Source organism: Giraffa tippelskirchi, chromosome 3 (assembly GCF_054371585.1).
Source record: "Giraffa tippelskirchi isolate mGirTip1 chromosome 3, T2T-mGirTip1v1.2.pri, whole genome shotgun sequence".
Lineage (NCBI taxonomy): Eukaryota > Metazoa > Chordata > Mammalia > Artiodactyla > Giraffidae > Giraffa > Giraffa tippelskirchi.
In genome coordinates this window covers 163916613-163933319 of record NC_137277.1, presented here as the reverse complement: position 1 = coordinate 163933319, position 16707 = coordinate 163916613, and the positions used below count along the sequence as shown (strand labels likewise).

At 54.5% G+C, this 16707-nt stretch overlaps 3 protein-coding genes across 5 annotated transcripts in view; 1 reads left to right on the top strand and 2 right to left on the bottom strand.

Moving 5' to 3' along the window:
* The window catches only part of PNKD (PNKD metallo-beta-lactamase domain containing), a 65947-nt gene extending 63010 nt beyond the window's left edge, over window positions 1-2937 (bottom strand). Inside the window, exons 1-3 of one of the 2 annotated variants that reach the window (XM_081583956.1) lie at window positions 2850-2937; window positions 1917-2085; window positions 379-753 (exon numbers count right to left, since the gene is read on the bottom strand). In XM_081583956.1, coding sequence (XP_081440082.1) covers window positions 561-753; window positions 1917-2085; window positions 2850-2916 — 429 coding nt within the window. In that variant the 5' untranslated portion in view covers window positions 2917-2937 and the 3' untranslated portion in view covers window positions 379-560. Of the gene's footprint in view, window positions 1-378; window positions 754-1916; window positions 2086-2849 lie in introns of those variants that run through there. The other variant, XM_081583953.1, reaches the window with a different exon arrangement.
* Window positions 2938-3314: 377 nt separating this feature from the next.
* Window positions 3315-8227, top strand: AAMP (angio associated migratory cell protein). 2 transcript variants are annotated; one of them, XM_081583952.1, is made up of 11 exons: window positions 3315-3486; window positions 3957-4109; window positions 4786-4905; window positions 5406-5545; window positions 5800-5944; window positions 6204-6287; window positions 6396-6511; window positions 6674-6777; window positions 6916-7006; window positions 7162-7316; window positions 7737-8227. In XM_081583952.1, exons 1-11 carry the CDS (start codon window positions 3366-3368, stop codon window positions 7810-7812), a joined length of 1305 nt encoding a protein of 434 aa, XP_081440078.1. In that variant the 5' UTR covers window positions 3315-3365; the 3' UTR covers window positions 7813-8227. The 2 variants fall into 2 exon arrangements, with proteins under 2 accessions (XP_081440078.1, XP_081440077.1); XM_081583951.1 differs by having other exon boundaries at window positions 3954-4109.
* A 293-nt stretch (window positions 8228-8520) lies between these two features.
* On the bottom strand, window positions 8521-11728 carry GPBAR1 (G protein-coupled bile acid receptor 1). Its single transcript, XM_081575846.1, has 2 exons — window positions 11537-11728; window positions 8521-9682 (listed from the first exon to the last, which is right to left on the bottom strand). Exon 2 carries the CDS (start codon window positions 9656-9658, stop codon window positions 8669-8671), a length of 990 nt encoding a protein of 329 aa, XP_081431972.1. The 5' UTR covers window positions 9659-9682; window positions 11537-11728; the 3' UTR covers window positions 8521-8668.
* Window positions 11729-16707: the final 4979 nt, after the last annotated feature.

The window sequence follows — 16707 nt, the reverse complement described above, 5'->3', positions numbered from 1 at the left end:
CACAATGTTCAGGTTTAGAACTACCTTAGAAATCACTAGTTCAATCCCTCTTACAAATAAGGAAACTGAGGCCCAGAGAGGTTGAGTCATTTGGACTCAGCCAAGAAGGTTTAAGTGTTTTTTTAAAACTCCACACCCTGAACACCCTCTTTGATTCTCTTTATTATTTGTTTAGGCTGAGTGGAACCCCACCCTCCTGGCCAGCAGCTCTGAGGGCTCACTCCCCAGGGCCTGAGCCTAGGCTTGTCCTTAAGTCTCTGTGGTTTCCTCAACTATTCAGCCTACAACACTGAGGCTTCTGTGAGAGGGAGTACATAGGAGTAACCAACCCCACCCTGTGCCCCTCCCATCCCAGGGGACTCACAAACCCAGTCCTGGTTCCTTTCCACTCAGACACTCAGTAACTTTATTTGCCTTTGGCTGATTTTTCAGGAGGAACGGGGTTGGCAGGAGCCTGGGCTTCATGCGCCCTCTGGTGGGCCTCAGAGGCAAGGATCAGAAAGGACTGGACAGTTTGGAGGTGACAGTCAATTGAGTTTAGGGGAGGGTTGCAGTGCTCCTCATGACTGCACCCCCGACCCAGCTTCAGGAGATGAGGCATGATGGGAGGAGGCCCTGAACCTCTGGCTCTCATACTCGCCCGTGTTGGATGCCCGCATGTTCTGCCGAGCCTTCATCTGCTTCAAACGGTCCTTGTCCACTTCCCGCTTGGTGAGGATGAAGAGGAGGATACCACAGGGGAAGCCGATGGCCCTAGGGGTAGGGAGATGTGCATGGGATTTGGGGAGGGGCCATGCCTCAGCCAGAGGAGCTGGGCAGAACCTCATTCCAGCTTCATCAACTGCACCAACACTGCAATACTACTCGAATCTATTCAGCCTCAGTGCTGGCTGCTGGAAGGCTCCGCATGAATCTATTCAGCCTCAGTGCTGGCTGCTGGAAGGCCCCGCATGAATCGGATCCTGCCACTGCCCTGCTCAAAACCCTGCAACAGTTCTCTATCACTTCCTTGCCAAGTTCAAACTCCTAGGCACGGCACAAAAGGCCATGTGGTTGGGTCTCTGCCCACCTTGTCATTCCTTTTCCCTTTAGTCTGACACTCCTTGGCGTGAGCCCTGCCAGCCTGCTGTAACAACTGTGCAGGGTTCTCCAGACAGCCCAACCTCTTTCCCTCTCCAAGTCTTGGCAAAAGTTTCCTCTGCCTAAACCACCCCACACCCCATCCCTGACTTTCCTTAACCTGAGCAACTGCTATGTGGGAAGCACTTTGGCATGTGGAAAGGGCGTGGAGTTATAAGACCTGATGAAAATCAGCTCTGAGCCTCAGTTCCCTCCTCTGTAAAACAGGGATGTCCTATTTATCTCAGAAAGACTAAAACAATACACAGTAAAGTACTGGCACAGCTCGGGTGCTGTAAAAAAATATTAATTTCTCCCTGCTTTTAATATTGGTCAAGCTTGGCATGCTCCAGTCCATGGGGTCACAAAGAGTCAGACATGACTGAGGGACTGAACAACAACAATGTATTAAGATCAGAATCAAATCCAAATAACAATGCACTGAATATCTTATAGGTGCTACTACTGTATAACTAACATAATCTTGCATGATCTCAATTAAAACCTTAATTGGGTCCTGCCCCAAGCTCCCAAAAGAGAGGATGAGGCCCTAGACCCAAATCTGAATCAGATCAGCTCAGCTCAGCGCACAGAAAACCCACTCTCTCTCCAGTTTCACAGACTTTGCCACCTCCCTCCCCTGCTCCAGTCCTCTGAGATTCCAGTCCTCACACCCAGCCATTCTGTCCTGGCAACCCTGGATTCAGTTCATCACCTGAAACTTGGAGAAGTTTCTCGGCCCCACCAGCCCCTGGTGCCACTCCCCATTGGTGGGCAAAGAGTTGGTTAACACTTACCAGGCTAGCCCCACAGCTTTCATGGGGTTCTTGCCCCTCTTTCTGGGGATGTATTCCAGCTCAGGGGAGAGGGGCTCAGGCTTCTCCTTGCACTCTGGGGAGCTGTGGCTTTGCAGTGCCCGGCTCCTGTTCTGGGAAGCCTTGCTAGCAGTGGCTCCTGAGAGAATCCCTGTGAATGGAGGCAAGGAAGGTCAGTTAAGAGAAGAGAAGAAGCAAGCCTAGGGAGGAGTGGTTGAGATCTGAGGAAGGGGAGTGACTGCAATTTGGAGTAACAGGTGCCTGGGAGAGTCCAGAGGGAAATGGGAAAATCGCCATCGAGGTGGCACATTTGAAAGCCGCTTCCACGTCACTGCGGGCTCATCACCCTGGTGCCGGGAGAGCGAGCTTCGCTGTTCTTCATCTCCTCAGACCTCAGGATGTGAAGGGACTGCAGTGGGGCTCGCGTGAGACGTATGAAAGAAAATCCGAGACATGGCTTGCAAACTGCAGAATGTAAGCACTGGAGGGGGAGCTTAAAGGTAAACTACTCCATCCCCTCATTTTATAAAAGAGGAAACTGAAGCCCCAAGAGACGAACTGCTTCGCCCAAGGTCAAACTGCTAATTATCCGGGGCTAGAACCCAAGCCTCCAGAAGCCCAGGGCTCTTTTCCTCTGCACTGCGGTGAGTGTGAAATACCTGGAGCGCGGGAGTCTAAAAGGCTTCCTTGAGGCTCCCTTTCCGTGCAAGACCCCAGAGGTGTCGTGTAACCGGAAGTCTGAGGGATGGCCTGGGTGACTTTTAAAGAGCATCTTTTAGACCCCAGACTCTTTAAAATCCTGCAGAGGGATGCGGGCAGCAACCGACAGCCCTGAACTCCTGCTACAGCTTAGCGGGATGTGAAAAAAAAGGGCATCCCCTGCAGCCCTGCCCTCCCCGGGGTCCCTCTCCTTACCCCGGAGGACGCGGGCATTTCTCGCCCCCCGGCCCTTCAGCGCCGTAGCAGCTACCACCGCCGCCATGTTCAGCTCCCACCCCCCTTCACCGCAGTCCGCGCCGGGAATTGTAGTTTGCGTAAGGGGCCTCCCCCGCTGTATCCGTCCGGCATACAGATCAGAAACTACATCTCCCAGAAGCCCAAGCAGCGGACCCAGGAGAACTACTCTTCCCAGGAGACCCCCGGAAGCGCGCACGCTCGCTTGTTTCCCTCCTGTTGGGGGCAGAGTCAGGTCGGGCGGAGTTTGGGTTCTCCTCGCCACGCCTCGGCCTCGTCTTTCACTTCTGCCCTGTGATTGGTGACTCAGCCGGTCTACCTCCTTCGCTATTGGTCGAGAGGCCGTCGCTCTCCCTGCCGGGGAGTCGCCTACGCCTACTTCCTCCCGGGAGGAGGGGCCCGAGTTCCGCGTCGTCGCGCAGAGCTGACTCTGGGAGGCGTTTGGGCCCAGAGTAGTGGCTCCGCCGCTTGCGCCGCATGGAGTCCGAATCGGAGAGTGGGGCCGCTGCTGACACCCCCCCGTTGGAGACTCTAAGCTTTCATGGTGATGAAGAGATTATCGAGGTGGTAGAACTGGATCCTGGTCCGCCGGACCCGGGTAAGAGCTGCGGATCCTCAGGCCATGGGACAAGAGGCTCTTACCCCTGGCCTTTGACCCTGGCTTCTCCCCGCTCTGCTCCCCACCATACCCCACCCCACCTGTCATTCCTACCCACCTCCTTCGCCCTTCCCCTCTCCCCCAACCCCACACTTAGTTCCCAGGCCTGGCCCGGGGTGGGGGTTCCCCTGACGCCTCCCCTGGCCCTTCCCCTCACACACCCCCTTCCCATCATTCCCTCGGTCCTCCCTTCCCACACGGTCTCTGGTCAACCCCGGGTCCTCAGAGCTCTCCGGTCCTCCGTTCCGCACGCCCCCTCCTCCCTGCCGCCTCACCCCCCGCTTCACCCCTCCTGTCTGACCTCACCTTGCTCTCTCGCCACATGACCACCCAAGCCTCGGGCCTCCTCACACTTGCCATCCCTCTTACCGCCTGTCGCACACCGTCTGTTAACCTTCTCCCCAAAGCAGACGATCTGGTCCAGGAGATGGAAGATGTGGACTTCGAGGAAGAGGAAGAAGAAGAGGGCAATGAGGAGGGCTGGGTTCTGGAGCCCCAGGAAGGGGTGGTCGGCAGCATGGAGGGCCCCGACGACAGCGAGGTCACTTTTGCATTGCATTCTGGTAGGTCCCTGGGGAGATCTGTGCTAAGTTCAGTCCAGGTGGGCATTTGAGCATCATCTGCTGTGTAGCGGTGGGAAAATGTTGCGTTTGTGGTGGAGGCACTGTTGGCTCCTGGAGTCAGTTGAGACACACTTGGGTTCAAATCCTGTCCTGCTACTTGGTTGTTTATGATCTTTATTGATGTCTCTGGGCTTTAGTTTCCTTTTAAAAAGTTGTCATTGATAAAAGTTCCTTTATTCTGAATTAGAGGTAATAGTACCTTTTGGATCATCTTTTGGATAATCCTCTTAAATATTAACTCTTGATAAGGAACAAGTAGCGCAGGCTTTCCTCACTCAGCCCCCAACCTGGTGGCATCCCACTCTGAGAACTGTAAGCCCTACACACGTTCCCTCCTCTTGTCCACCACATCAGTGTGGGGTGAAGGGAAGAGCACAGGAGAGCAATGTGTCCTGGGGAGGGACTTAGAGTTTGGCAATCTTGGGGAGGGACTTCTCCAACAACTGAATGCTTGAAACTTAAAAGAGCTTGGATGCACCCTTCTTTTCCAGGAGGAAAGACATGTTGCTTTAGGTGGAAGGGGGTGGGCTTCTCAAAGGTCCTGAAGGACAGGACTCTAGGTGGGAACCCCACCTCCTTACTCTTGGAATATCTCTTGGGATATCTCTTGGGACAGCATCAGTGTTCTGTGTGAGCCTGGACCCCAAGACCAACACCTTGGCAGTAACAGGAGGCGAAGACGACAAAGCCTTCGTGTGGAGGCTCAGCGATGGGGAGCTGCTCTTTGAGTGTGCAGGTGAGGGGGCTTGATGAAGTCCTGCCTCTTTGGAGGTCTTAGGGGGCTGGCCTGCAGTGGTTGTGCATCCAACAGCCATTTAGTGACCCCTGTTTTGCCAGCTCTATGCTTGGCCCAAGAGCCCCAAAGAATATCCTAGTCTGTTGTGGATGTGGGGGAGGGAGACACTGATTGGCTGAGGGAGTCAGGGAAAGACCTGGAGGAGGCGACGCTAGTGACGGAGAATTGGGGTGGGAAGGAGGCTGTGGATATCTCAGGCAGAGGTGTGGCGTGGGCAGAATGGGGAAGACAGAGAACTGGGCTACACATGGTCAAGTGGGGGCCCAGCAGTGTCTTGCCTGGGGATAGCTGAGGGTGTTGGCTCCTGCAACAGCTCTGAGTTTGGTTACCTGTTCTGTTTTTTTCCCAGCTAGTACTTTCTGGGGGCCGGATACCTGGGTCCTGTATCCCCAGCACCAGGTACCCTGACATTCTCTTCTCTTTCTGCTCACTCTCTGCAGGCCATAAAGACTCCGTGACTTGTGCTGGTTTCAGCCATGATTCTACCCTAGTGGCCACAGGGGACATGAGTGGTCTCTTAAAAGTGTGGCAGGTGGACACAAAGGAGGAAGTCTGGTCTTTTGAAGCAGGAGATCTAGAGGTGAGATCGTCACAGTGGGATTCAACTCTGAGGGCCGGGCAGAGTGGGGAGAGCTCGGGGGCCCATGCCATCTTGAGCAGATCAAGCCAGCTCTGAGCCAGTGCTCTCCCAGAGGACAGCAGGAGTGTCTGGGCCCAACCCCTGGTATGTCCCCACTGACTTGGAGGCAGGGAGAGCTTGGTGGGGCTCCGGGGGCAGACTCCTAGGTGAGATGGGGTGAGGGGTACCCCTGTTGAGGCTTTGTCTCTGCCCAGTGGATGGAGTGGCACCCTCGGGCACCTGTCCTCCTGGCGGGCACTGCTGACGGCAACACCTGGATGTGGAAGGTTCCGACTGGTGACTGCAAGACCTTCCAGGGCCCCAACTGCCCGGCTACCTGCGGCCGAGTCCTCCCTGATGGTGAGAGTGGCATTCCTGAGTGTGGACAGGTGGGGTCTGGGTTCCATACCTGCCTGGCACCCTCCTGGGCCATGGTCAGCAAACTCCAAGGTCTGCTGTTGGGAGCACTGACCTCCCAGGACCAGAGCAAACAGCTCTCCCTCTCTCACCCGGAACTGGGTCTTCCCTGGGGCACTGTCTGTTCCCTCGCTTTCTTGCCTGATGTGCTGATGTATCTGTGCTGGTTGTTGTCTCTTCACCTGCATCTCTGATCCTTTAGGGAAGCGAGCTGTGGTTGGCTATGAAGATGGCACCATCAGGATTTGGGACCTGAAGCAGGGAAACTCTATCCACGTACTAAAAGGTATCGGGGGTGGGGAAGGTGTTAAGGTGTTAACCTAGGCCTTTGTGGGGAAAGGGCAGAGACCTGGGTCAGTATGAAGCCTGAGTTTTCCCCCCTGCTTCATCCTAGGGACCGAGGGTCACCAGGGCCCTCTGACCTGTGTCGCCACCAACCAGGATGGCAGCCTGATCCTCACCGGCTCTGTGGACTGCCAGGCCAAGCTGGTCAGTGCCACCACCGGCAAGGTGAGTGGGACCTGGAAGCCTGGCTGTGGGGCCCTCCGCTTTCCACGTCTCCTCCGTTTCTTCTCTTTTTCTTCACTCAGCCTCCTCGCCCCAGTGCCTTTCTTCTCTTACTGGAGAACCACGTTTTCAGGCCCTCTTCTGATCCTCTCCTCTGGCTCATAGGTGGTGGGCGTTTTCAGACCCGAGACTGTGGCTTCCCAGCCGAGCCTGGGAGAAGGGGAGGAGAGTGAGTCCAACTCCGTGGAGTCCTTGGGCTTCTGCAGTGTGTGAGTGTGAGCGTGGCCTCAGCCTGGACATACGAGCAGGGGGCTTGGGGGAGGGGGCTGGGCTGGGGGACCAGGGAGGACAGAGGGCACCAAGTGCGGGTCCCTCCACGAGCCACCATGATGCTCCCTTCTGCCCAGGATGCCTCTGGCAGCTGTTGGCTACCTGGATGGGACCTTGGCCATCTATGACCTGTCCACACAGACCCTCAGGCACCAGTGTCAACACCAGGTACAGGCTGTGGGGAAGCCCAGGTTCTCTGGGAGCATCTGCCCCAGACCTGGCTCCTCTCCAGTCCTCCCTATGGTCCATCATCCCTCCCTCCCTCCTTGAGAGTTGGGAGCAGATGCCCCTGACACACCCTACTTCTGTCTACCCTTCTGCAGTCGGGCATCGTGCAGCTGCTGTGGGAGGCAGGCACCGCCGTGGTTTACACTTGCAGCCTGGACGGCATCGTGCGCCTCTGGGATGCTCGGACCGGCCGCCTGCTTACTGACTACCGGGGCCACACGGCCGAGATCCTGGACTTTGCCCTCAGCAAGTAAGTGAATTGGGCAAGGGTTGAGGTCTCTGCGTATTTGGAAGGTGAGAGTAGCATGTGGGGGCCCTTAAAGTGTGGGAGGGTTGCTAAAGGAAGCTGGGACCCAAGGCCTGGGCCTGCCTAGGCAGCTGTGCTGGGGGCCTGTGGGAGTTGTTCTCTGTTGACGGTGTGGCCTCTCATCTCACTCTTGGGCTCAGGGGCTGGGACTGCCTCCCCCATGCAGGCAGCTGTCCCCTGATCCTCATGCTGATGGCTGGATTCAGGAGTGTTCACTGGATGTGGGCTGGTCAGCCCAGCGCCAGGCACTAGGGGTCTAGAGTTGGGGATACACTGAAAGAGCCCCCAAAGTGCCCCTGGGTGTTGGGCTTGGGGTGGGCCTTAGGTTCTCCAGTCCTTTCCAACCGTGCTTTCTGTCCACAGAGATGCCTCCTTGGTGGTAACCACGTCAGGAGACCACAAAGCAAAAGTATTTTGTGTCCAGAGACCTGACCGCTAACAGCTGCAGCGTCTGCTTTGTGTCTGGTGTGGAGGGGGTGCAGGGAGACCCCCCACAGCAGAGGCGGTCGGGTAGGAGGGAAGAGGAGGGGAGGGGCCTCGGACTGCTTTCCAACCCCTTCAAACTGACTTGCTCCCTCTCTGTCCCTTCGTTCTCTTAAGAAACCCACCCCTCGGGCCCCTCCTTCCCCCCCTCCCTACCCCCTCGCCCAGACCTGGTGGATACTTCAGAGGGAGGTTCAGACCTCTTTCTCTTTCACTTCCTTTGCTGGTGTGAGCCATGGGGGTGCGTGTGTGTATGTGGGGAGTAGGTCTTTGAAGTTCCCGTTCTTTCCCTTCCCAAGTCTCTGGGGGTGGAAAGGAGGAAGAGATGTTAGTTAACAGATTTTAAAAATGTAAATAAAATATACTTCCCAGAGACGTGTCTGTGTGGATTTTGTGGCTGGACGTGAGGAGGAACCAGTGAGGGGCATGTAAGGGTGTTGCTACCCTACCCCTCTGCTGGATTTCAGGGTCCCTCAACTCACTCCCTGCACCTACAACTGCCTGCCTATCAGGAATCTCCCTGGATATATATCCTCTAGGTTCTTTCCCCAGCTGTTCACCTGTCCCTCCCTGGCTAAGACATGGAATCTCCCTGGATCCTCTAGATTCTTTCCCCACCTGTTCACCTGTCCCTCCCTGGCTAAGACACGGAATGAGATAACCATTACATGGGCCAGGGGAGCTTTATTCAGTCAGAGTGGGGTCATACAGGGACACTGATCCATGATCCAGGGCCGTGGGGACACACAGAGACGGGCTTGGCAGCCAAGATGAATGGATGCTTCTAATTGAAATGAGCAGAGGCCCTCCCTCTAGTTCAAGTCGAGGTCCACGCTGCTTTGGCTGCTGGTATGGTAGGTGGTGCTGGGGCCAGGACTGCCCTGCGGTCTCCCCCGCAGCATCCGGAACCACCTCTGGGCGGCCACCCTCCAGGGTGCCGTGTAGCGCTGATCACCCAGCCCCATGGCCACGGGCACGGCTGCTGCGCTGGCGCTGCCCAGTGAGATGAGGGACAGCAGAGTTCCGGGCCCCAGCGGCGGGCGCTGCTCAAAGGCCAGGACAGAGAGCAGCAGGGTGGCCACATAGGGCCCCCAGCACAGCCCGAAGAGCAATGTGGCCCCAGCCTGTGCCCTGGCCTGCCGCCAGGTGAGGGCCCGAGCCAGGGCTGAGGGTGCCCCACGGCACACGGCCCGCTCCAGCCGGCGGATGTCCTGCAGCTGGTGGTGCGCGGTGACCAGCACACGGACCGAGAGGAGGGCGGCCGCGCCCACGGCCGGCAGCAGGAGCCCATAGATTTCGAGGTAGAGGTAGGGGGCTGGGAAGACGGCCTTGGAGCTGCAGTTGCCACCAGGGGCCCAGTGGTTCCAGCCCAGGGCAGGCAGGCTGGCAAAGAGCAGTGGGGCAGCCCAGGTGAGGAGCAGGGCCAGCCGCATGCTCCCGCGGGGCCTCAGGGGCCGCAACACGGCCATGTAGCGCTCCCCGTGCACCAGTAGGAGGTTGGCGAGCAGGGAGAGGAAGGAGAAGTTGGGAGCCAAGTAGAGGAAGAGGCAGGACCAGTAGCCCCGGCGGCTCTGGCTCCATAGGACGGGCAGCGTGGGCAGCGCCAGCCCTGTGAGCAGCCCTGCCAGCAGCAGGCTCAGGAAGAAGCAGCCAGCGGGCGGGCTGCGCAGGCGGCGGTCCCCGGCGATGCCCAGGGCCAGGAGCAGGTTGGCAGCGACGATGAGGCTTGCCAGGGCCAGGGAGAGCCCCAGGGCCCCTGCAGGAACAGGGCTGGGCACCTCCCTGGTGCTGTTGGGTGTCATCTTCGCCCTGGGGACGGGGGAGACCTGGAGCAGCAACAGGCACACGTGGACGGAAGATGGGGTGGCTGGAGTTAGGATGGGGCTGCAGATCACTGTCCTCCCTCGGCAAGTTGTTGTTGTTTAGTCGCTAAGTCATGTCTGACTCTTTGTGACCCCAGGGACTGTAGGTCACCAGGCGTCTCTGTCCATGGGATTTCCCAGGCCAGAATACTGGAGTGGGTAGCTAGTCCCTTCTCGATTGAACTATTGAGCTATTCCCTACCCAGGGACTGAACCCACGTCTCCTGCATTGGCTGGCGGATTTCTTTACTTCTGAACCACCAGGGAAGCTATCCAGAGGTTGCGGACCAATGGACTGTGGACCATATCCTGTTTGCTGATACACATTTTTCCTCCAATGACTTGCCAATTAAAATTTACATAAAAATTCATATTTTTGTTTAAAAAAAAAAGGGCCTATGTAGTAGCAACCAGCTTGAGTTGAGTGGTCACTGCCTTCAGAAAGCTCCTCATAGTCCCCACCCAGCCCTTTCACCCATTTCTGTTACCTGCCTGACCCTCTCTGGGCAGCTGTATTTATGCCTCTGGTTAAACACACCCATCCCCACAGCGTTTGGACCATCCCTGACTCTACCAGGTGAGACCTCTAAATCAGCTAAAGGGATAGGATGGAGTCTGGCTGGTGTGTAGTTGTGCTCTGGCCAGCTGACAGCCTCCTTTGGGCCATGGGCGGGCCCTGGACCAGGGGCTAGGGCTAGGTGGGGTGGGGGATGGATATACATGGAGAGTGGTCCCTGTCTTCAGATGCTTGCAGGCTGGTTGGCACCAGTGTCTTAAAAGGTGGTAGGTTACTAAGGATTGGGGGTGGGGGTGGGGTGGGGCAGAAGTCAGTCTGAGGCAGGGCTCATCGAGTTAGCAGCACCAAGGGGTTGCCCTGTCCCCAGCACCTCCCTTCCACCCGCCTTGTGGCTGGTTACACTTCAGTGAGCAGCCTCCGGGTAGGACTTCCAGCCCATAAACTTGACGTCCGCACCAGGCTAGCAGCTAGCAACGGGGCCTTTCCTGGGAACTGGAGGAGGGGAAGAGTTGTTGAGGGCGGGGGAGGGTTGGTAGTGAGTGTGGAGGGCAAGGGGGGCTGAAGTGAGCCCAGAGATGGAGGGGGAGCTGCTGGGCAGGGCCTGGCCTCTCTGTGGCTCTGACCTGTTCCGGTCCTCCCATGCCCTGGCCCTACCGCCACATCATGGGGATGAGGGAGGGGGTGTCCTGCCTGGGCCCTGTAGGAAACTCCTGCTTCTGTCAACAGGGGAGCAGCTGCTGTTGTTAGGATCAAAGTCAATAAGGGAAGGATTCCTACCTGCCCCCTCCCCAGTGTCAGAGGGTTGAAGGGCCTCAAGGCCACCCTGAGCACAGGAAATGCTGCCCCTTCTAGTCCCAGCTCCCCCAGGTCTCCCAGGCCGTTGCACCCCTTTACCCTCAGCCTGGTTCCTCTTCCTCAGTGTCCCCCAGTGCCCTCTGCTGGGAACATCTTTCCCTTCCAGCGGCCCTCTGGTTTCTGTTCCCCTTATCCCCGCACTGTTAACTTGTTCAAACCCCGGGAGATCTCAGGGTCCTGAGACTTCAAACCTGGACTCTCAAGTCACAGGCTGGAACTCCCAGCTGTTCGAAGGGAGTGAGTCTCCCACCCCACCTCCACCAGAGCAGCAAGAAAGGCAGGGTCAGCCCTCGGAGGGGTGGGGGGGTACTTCTCAGCAGTCACAACCTGGAGGCTCTGGTGGCTTGGGCTGGGTGCAATGGCCTCTTTAGGCCCTGAGGCTGAGGTCTCCAGGTGTGGCCCAGGGGCCGGGTGGGGGCTAGGGTCAGGGTTAGGTAGCTACTCACATGACTGTAGGTGACAGGTGTGGCTTGCCCAGCCTGGGCTCTCCTCCGAGTGTCAGGGAGTTGTCCCAGCCAGTGCTGCAGGGGTTCTGGGGACGTCTGGTGTCCTGACCGTTGAGGTCATGGTACCTCCACTGTGTGGAGACAGCAGGGCCCCCAGCTCTCTGCTGCCCTGGCTCTGGCCTCGCCTGGGATGGAGCTGAGGCTGGTGGGACCCAGCCTGGCCCCGCCTCTGGAGGTGGGGCCTGACACACCCTGAGCTGCTGTGCTGGGAAGGCTTCCTCCCCTTTCCCCAGGGCCCCCTTCACGTCCTCCTCCTGTACCAGTGGCCCTGTCTCCAGCCACTGGACATAGCTTGCCACCAAGGAGGCAGCTTGGAGCTCTCTGGCCTGCTACTGCTTAGCTAATCTGAGAAATGCATTCCAGTTAGTGAACAATGATTTAGTCCATCCTCCCCACCTCCCGGCTGATATATTTACATTTTATAAATATATCAGTGGCCAGCCAGCTGATAGCACATCCAGCTCTGTAATTCTGCCTGTCTGTTGAGTACAGTCTGATGGTGGCGGTGGTGGGGGCCTTTGGAACCCGAGAATCTTCGCTATCTTCCTTTCCTATCACCTGATGGGAACTTTCAGCTTATAAAGCCAGCCTTGCCTTCTAGAATCTGGGGTCATTCCACACTTTTCTCAGTTACTTTTTGAGTCACGTTTTGGTCTCAGAGGCATGGATGGCTCTGGGGGTGTGACTTTGGGCAACCTATCTCTGGGCCTCAATTTTCTCACCTGTAACATGGGAACAAGACAAACTATCAGTTAGTGTTGCCAGGAGTCTTATGGGATAATATATGTAACTGCATACATCCTACTGCTGGACACCTAACAGGGGGAAGGGTCTCAACAAGTGACATCCTTCTCTCTTCCATGAAGACTAAGAAACAGTCAGTGCTTGAATCAGAAGGCCTGGGTTTAAATCTCAGAATCCTAGTTGGATCCTATTTTTTTGGCTGTGTAAACCTGAACAAATTATTAAATTCTCTTATCTCAGTTTCCTCATCTGTAAAATGGGGGCTCATACCATTTTCATCTATTGTGAGACTAAATGAGAAAATGTAGGGAGACCTCCTTGGAGGTCCAGGGGTTAAGACTCCACCCTTCCACTACAGGGGGCATAGGTTCAATCCCTAGTTGAGGTATATCCCAAATGCCACGTGGTGTGGCCAAAAAAAAGTGTAATAAGAACTTGGGTCAGTGGTTGGTACAAAAGTACTCAATGAAAGGAGCTTCTGGCATTCTCTGCACGTCCCCTCTGAGAATTCCATTGAAATAAGCGGATGAAGAGCTTGTGAATAGCAAGAGGGTAATGACACTTTCATTCCACAAGGAAACACAGGAAACTGAGTGAGAGGGAGGGCAAGTTCAAGGCTAGGAAGCCCTGATTTCCATCTTGTGTCAAGTGCAACTTTGGGGAGAGGGAGAGAAGCAGTTACATTTTCTTGAGACCTGAAATGGGAGGAAACTTCAGCAAGAAAGCTGGAGGTTAGACATGAGGAAAACTTTCTCGTTCAAGAGCACATGAAGATGGAGCAAGGGGTCCTCTGCTCTCTCCCAAGAAGACCTGGGCCTGAAGGGCTGGAGGCCTGAGAGGTCTGGCTCTGCCAGCTCTGCACAGCAGTCAGGGGTCCTGGGGAGAAGGGCTTCTGTCTGGACAAAAAGTGGGAGAAGCATCCAGTCTCAGGCCTGTCCTCAAGGGAGCTGGTGGCTAGGAGGATGCAGCGTTCCAGGCGATGGCTCTCAGCCCCACGCTCTCTGGTTGGGCAGAAGTCAAGAGGCTCTGGGAGAGTTCAGACTGGGGTCTGGACAGAAGTGGGAGTGGGGCCCCTCGGATACTGGACTGCCAAGAATAAACAGACCTCCTTCTGTTCCCAGCCCTGGCCTCCTCCCGGCAGCCTCCAGGATGTCTGTGTTTCTTCTCCACCGCTCTGTCTAAACAGTGTGTGGGATGACATGGAAAGAACACCTCTGGGAGCAGGAGCCGGGCAGCCTGGGTTCTGTCCTCTGCTCAGCTGTTTCCTCCTGACTTGATTGTCTGATTCCTCTGTTCCATCAATCCTGGGACTGACTCATCCGCAGCCTTCTCTCCTTTGCTCACAGGAGGGCTCTGATGCAGGCAATCTTCAGAGGCTCCAATCAGCTGACTCTTCGGGCCCTAGATCCTCACCCCAGTCCCCCTTCTCTCCTTAGGTCCAGCCTGTTATCGTGATGCCCGATGTGGACAGGGGCAGGAAATGCACCTGAGTCTCCTTTGCCACTCGGTTCTCATGGGTATTTAACTTCTCTGTTGACCCTGGCTGTCTGGGACTGGGTGGTGAGGGCGGGGGTACTCACTGACTGGATGAACAGAGGCAAAGGGGCGATGATCCCCTGGGAGTCTCTGGAGGGTTGTGGGCGCAACACTGTGACCACGACTGAGTAAGCCCTAAGTCAGCTATATGAGCAGAAGAAACTGGTCCTTTCTGTTAGGGATAAATGACAGATCTCTCATAGAAATTTAACAGTGCTTTTAGCAATCCCCAGAAGGTGGCAGCATTGCTTGAACTCAGAATAGCCCCCAGAATGTACCCAGGATTGGGTCTTGGGCCTCTGCGGCTGCTGGGCTGAGGCTGAGGGTCCATCAGGCCTACACTGAATGAGACTGAAGGAACTGAAATGGTAACAGAGGAGAAGCAGCTCTGGGTACGTGGGCTGACACAGTAGCTGGTGTTACTTCCTCTTCCTGGCTTCAATTTCCCACCCTCTGGTTCCACACTTCCACTTCCTGTTACCATCTTCTTTGCCTTCCCACCAAGCTCCTGGTTTTTAGCTTCCCCTGGTCCCACTTTCTCCAGACTTGGAGATACCCACCAACACCTTCCTCACCTCAAACTGCAGTATGAGGGCCACCAGCAAAAAATATCACCATTTTTGGGGAGGACCTGAAAAACCCCAAAGCAGAATAACCCTAAGATTTATTAGAAAGCATTATCAACTACAATTATAGGCATTATCAGTCAGTTCAGTTCAGTCACTCAGTTGTGTCCGACTCTTTGTGACCCCATGGACTGCAGCACGCCAGGCCTTCCTGTCCATCACCAACTCCTGGAGTTTACTCAAACTCATCTCCGTTGAGTCGGTGATACCATCCAACTATCTCATCCTCTGTTGTCCCCTTCTCCTCCCACCTTCAATCTTTCCCAGCATCAGGGTCTTTTTGAGTCAGTTCTTCGCATCATGTGGCCAAAGTATTGGAGTTTCAGCTTCAGCATCAGTCCCTCCAATGAATAATCAGTACTGATCTCCTTTAGGATGGACTGGTTGGATCTCCTTGGTGTCCAAGGGACTCTCAAGAGTCTTCTCCAACACCACAGTTCAAAAGCATCAATTCTTCAGTGCTCAGCTTTCTTTAGTCCAACTCTCACATCCATACATGACTACTAGGAAAACCATAGCTTTGACTAGATGGAACTTTGTTGGCAAAGTAATGTCTCTGCTTTTTAATATGCTGTCTAGGTTGGTCATAACTTTCCTTCCAATGAGCAAGCGTCTTAATTTCATGGCTGCAGTCACCATCTTCAGTGATTTTGGAGCCCCAAAAAATAGTCTGTCACTGTTTCCCCATCTATTTGCCATGAAGTGATGGGACCAGATGCCATGATTTTAGTTTTCTGAATGTTGAGTTTTACGCCAACTTTTTCACTCATTATAAATGCCTATTATGTGACAGGCACTTATCTGTTGTCTATTCCTTTTAAGAGCCCCGTGAGGTAGGTGGAATCATGTCCAACCAAAGATGAGGCACCTGGTGCTCAGATTAAGAAATCCATTCAGTCACAGAGCTATTAAGTGGAACCTGGATTCAAACCCAGGTCTGTCTAAAAACACTTTTGCAACTCTCCAGTTTACATCCCAGCTCATCTACACCTCCCAGGTATGGACCTTTGGGCAAAAGAGCAAATCAGCACTAATTGAGATTAGATCCCATTTTCCCCAGCCCACATCCTCAGTGTGCTGAAGTCCTCCTACAATTGGCTTTGGCTGAAGTTACAGTGGCCCTTTGTCCATAACGGTGAAGGAGGGCCCTTGAGAAAGTTAACTGTGCCGTGGAAACAGATGTAGGCCAAAGGAGCCAGTCTGGAGGGGGTTTTCATCAGTATGAGTTTTTATGCTGATGAAGTCTTGGAATTAAGAGAATTCCTTATGGTTTACTGCTGTAAAAAATACTTAATGCCTCTTCTTCTTCTAACTCCATTATCTTCTAAGCACTTTTGGTTTTGCCATTTACAGCACTTTTCAGAAATCCGATCCCCATTATTGGCAAAATACAGTTGAGTTCCAACTTACTAAGGAGGTTATGTTCTAAATTCAGCAGGATGGCAAACACACCTTCTAGCAAAATTCGCAAACCCCTTACACAGGGGTACAGAACACATCTATGTCACTGTCTCCTAACGGATCCAACTTAGCCCAGTTTTCCATCTACCAGAAGTAGGTGATGAGGGGCCACATCCCAGGAGAAGAAGGGGCAGACTTGGCAGTGAACTCTCTCCACTGCAGGTCATGGCTGGCCCCACCAAGGGGGATAGCGCTCTCCAGGGCACTTGTTTGTTGAAGGCATGGGAACATAACTGATCCTGAGCTTTCCAGGATCTCGTTTACAAAGAGTAAAGTGAAGTTTTGAGGACTTAACGACCTGTCCCTTCAAATCTGACCATGACTCCACAGTAAAGACATCTTTATGACCTAGTCAGTATGTCCACAACTAAGACGTATTTCAGAATCAGTACTTACCCGTAATAGGAGTGATGTACTCAGCATATATGACACAACAGCATCTACTATTCCATTTTAAAATGTTGAAGTCACACATGTGAAAAAAAACACACAGGAAACCACACACACACACACACACACACACACACACACAGATGTGTTGCATGTAAAACTGGGGAAATATGAGTAAGGTTGTGATCATGTCAACATCAGCTTCTTCCTGGCAATTATATTGTATGAAAGGATTTCAGCACTGTTTCTTACAACTGCAGTGAATCTACAAATACCTCATAATTGTTGAGGAAATGTCTGATTTCACAATTCATTGACAGTCTCAAACCAGTCTGAAACACAATGAACTTGACA

What these genes read in the sequence shown, in the direction of transcription:
- GPBAR1 (XM_081575846.1), bottom strand. Translation starts at nt 9,658, where the DNA reads ATGACACCCAACAGCACCAGGGAGGTGCCCAGCCCTGTTCCTGCAGGG.
- AAMP (XM_081583951.1), top strand. Translation starts at nt 3,366, where the DNA reads ATGGAGTCCGAATCGGAGAGTGGGGCCGCTGCTGACACCCCCCCGTTG. An exon ending in GCTGCTCTTTGAGTGTGCAG is followed by an intron (nt 4,906 to 5,405) that starts GTGAGGGGGCTT and finishes CACTCTCTGCAG; the next exon opens with GCCATAAAGACTCCGTGACT. An exon ending in TTGAAGCAGGAGATCTAGAG is followed by an intron (nt 5,546 to 5,799) that starts GTGAGATCGTCA and finishes GTCTCTGCCCAG; the next exon opens with TGGATGGAGTGGCACCCTCG.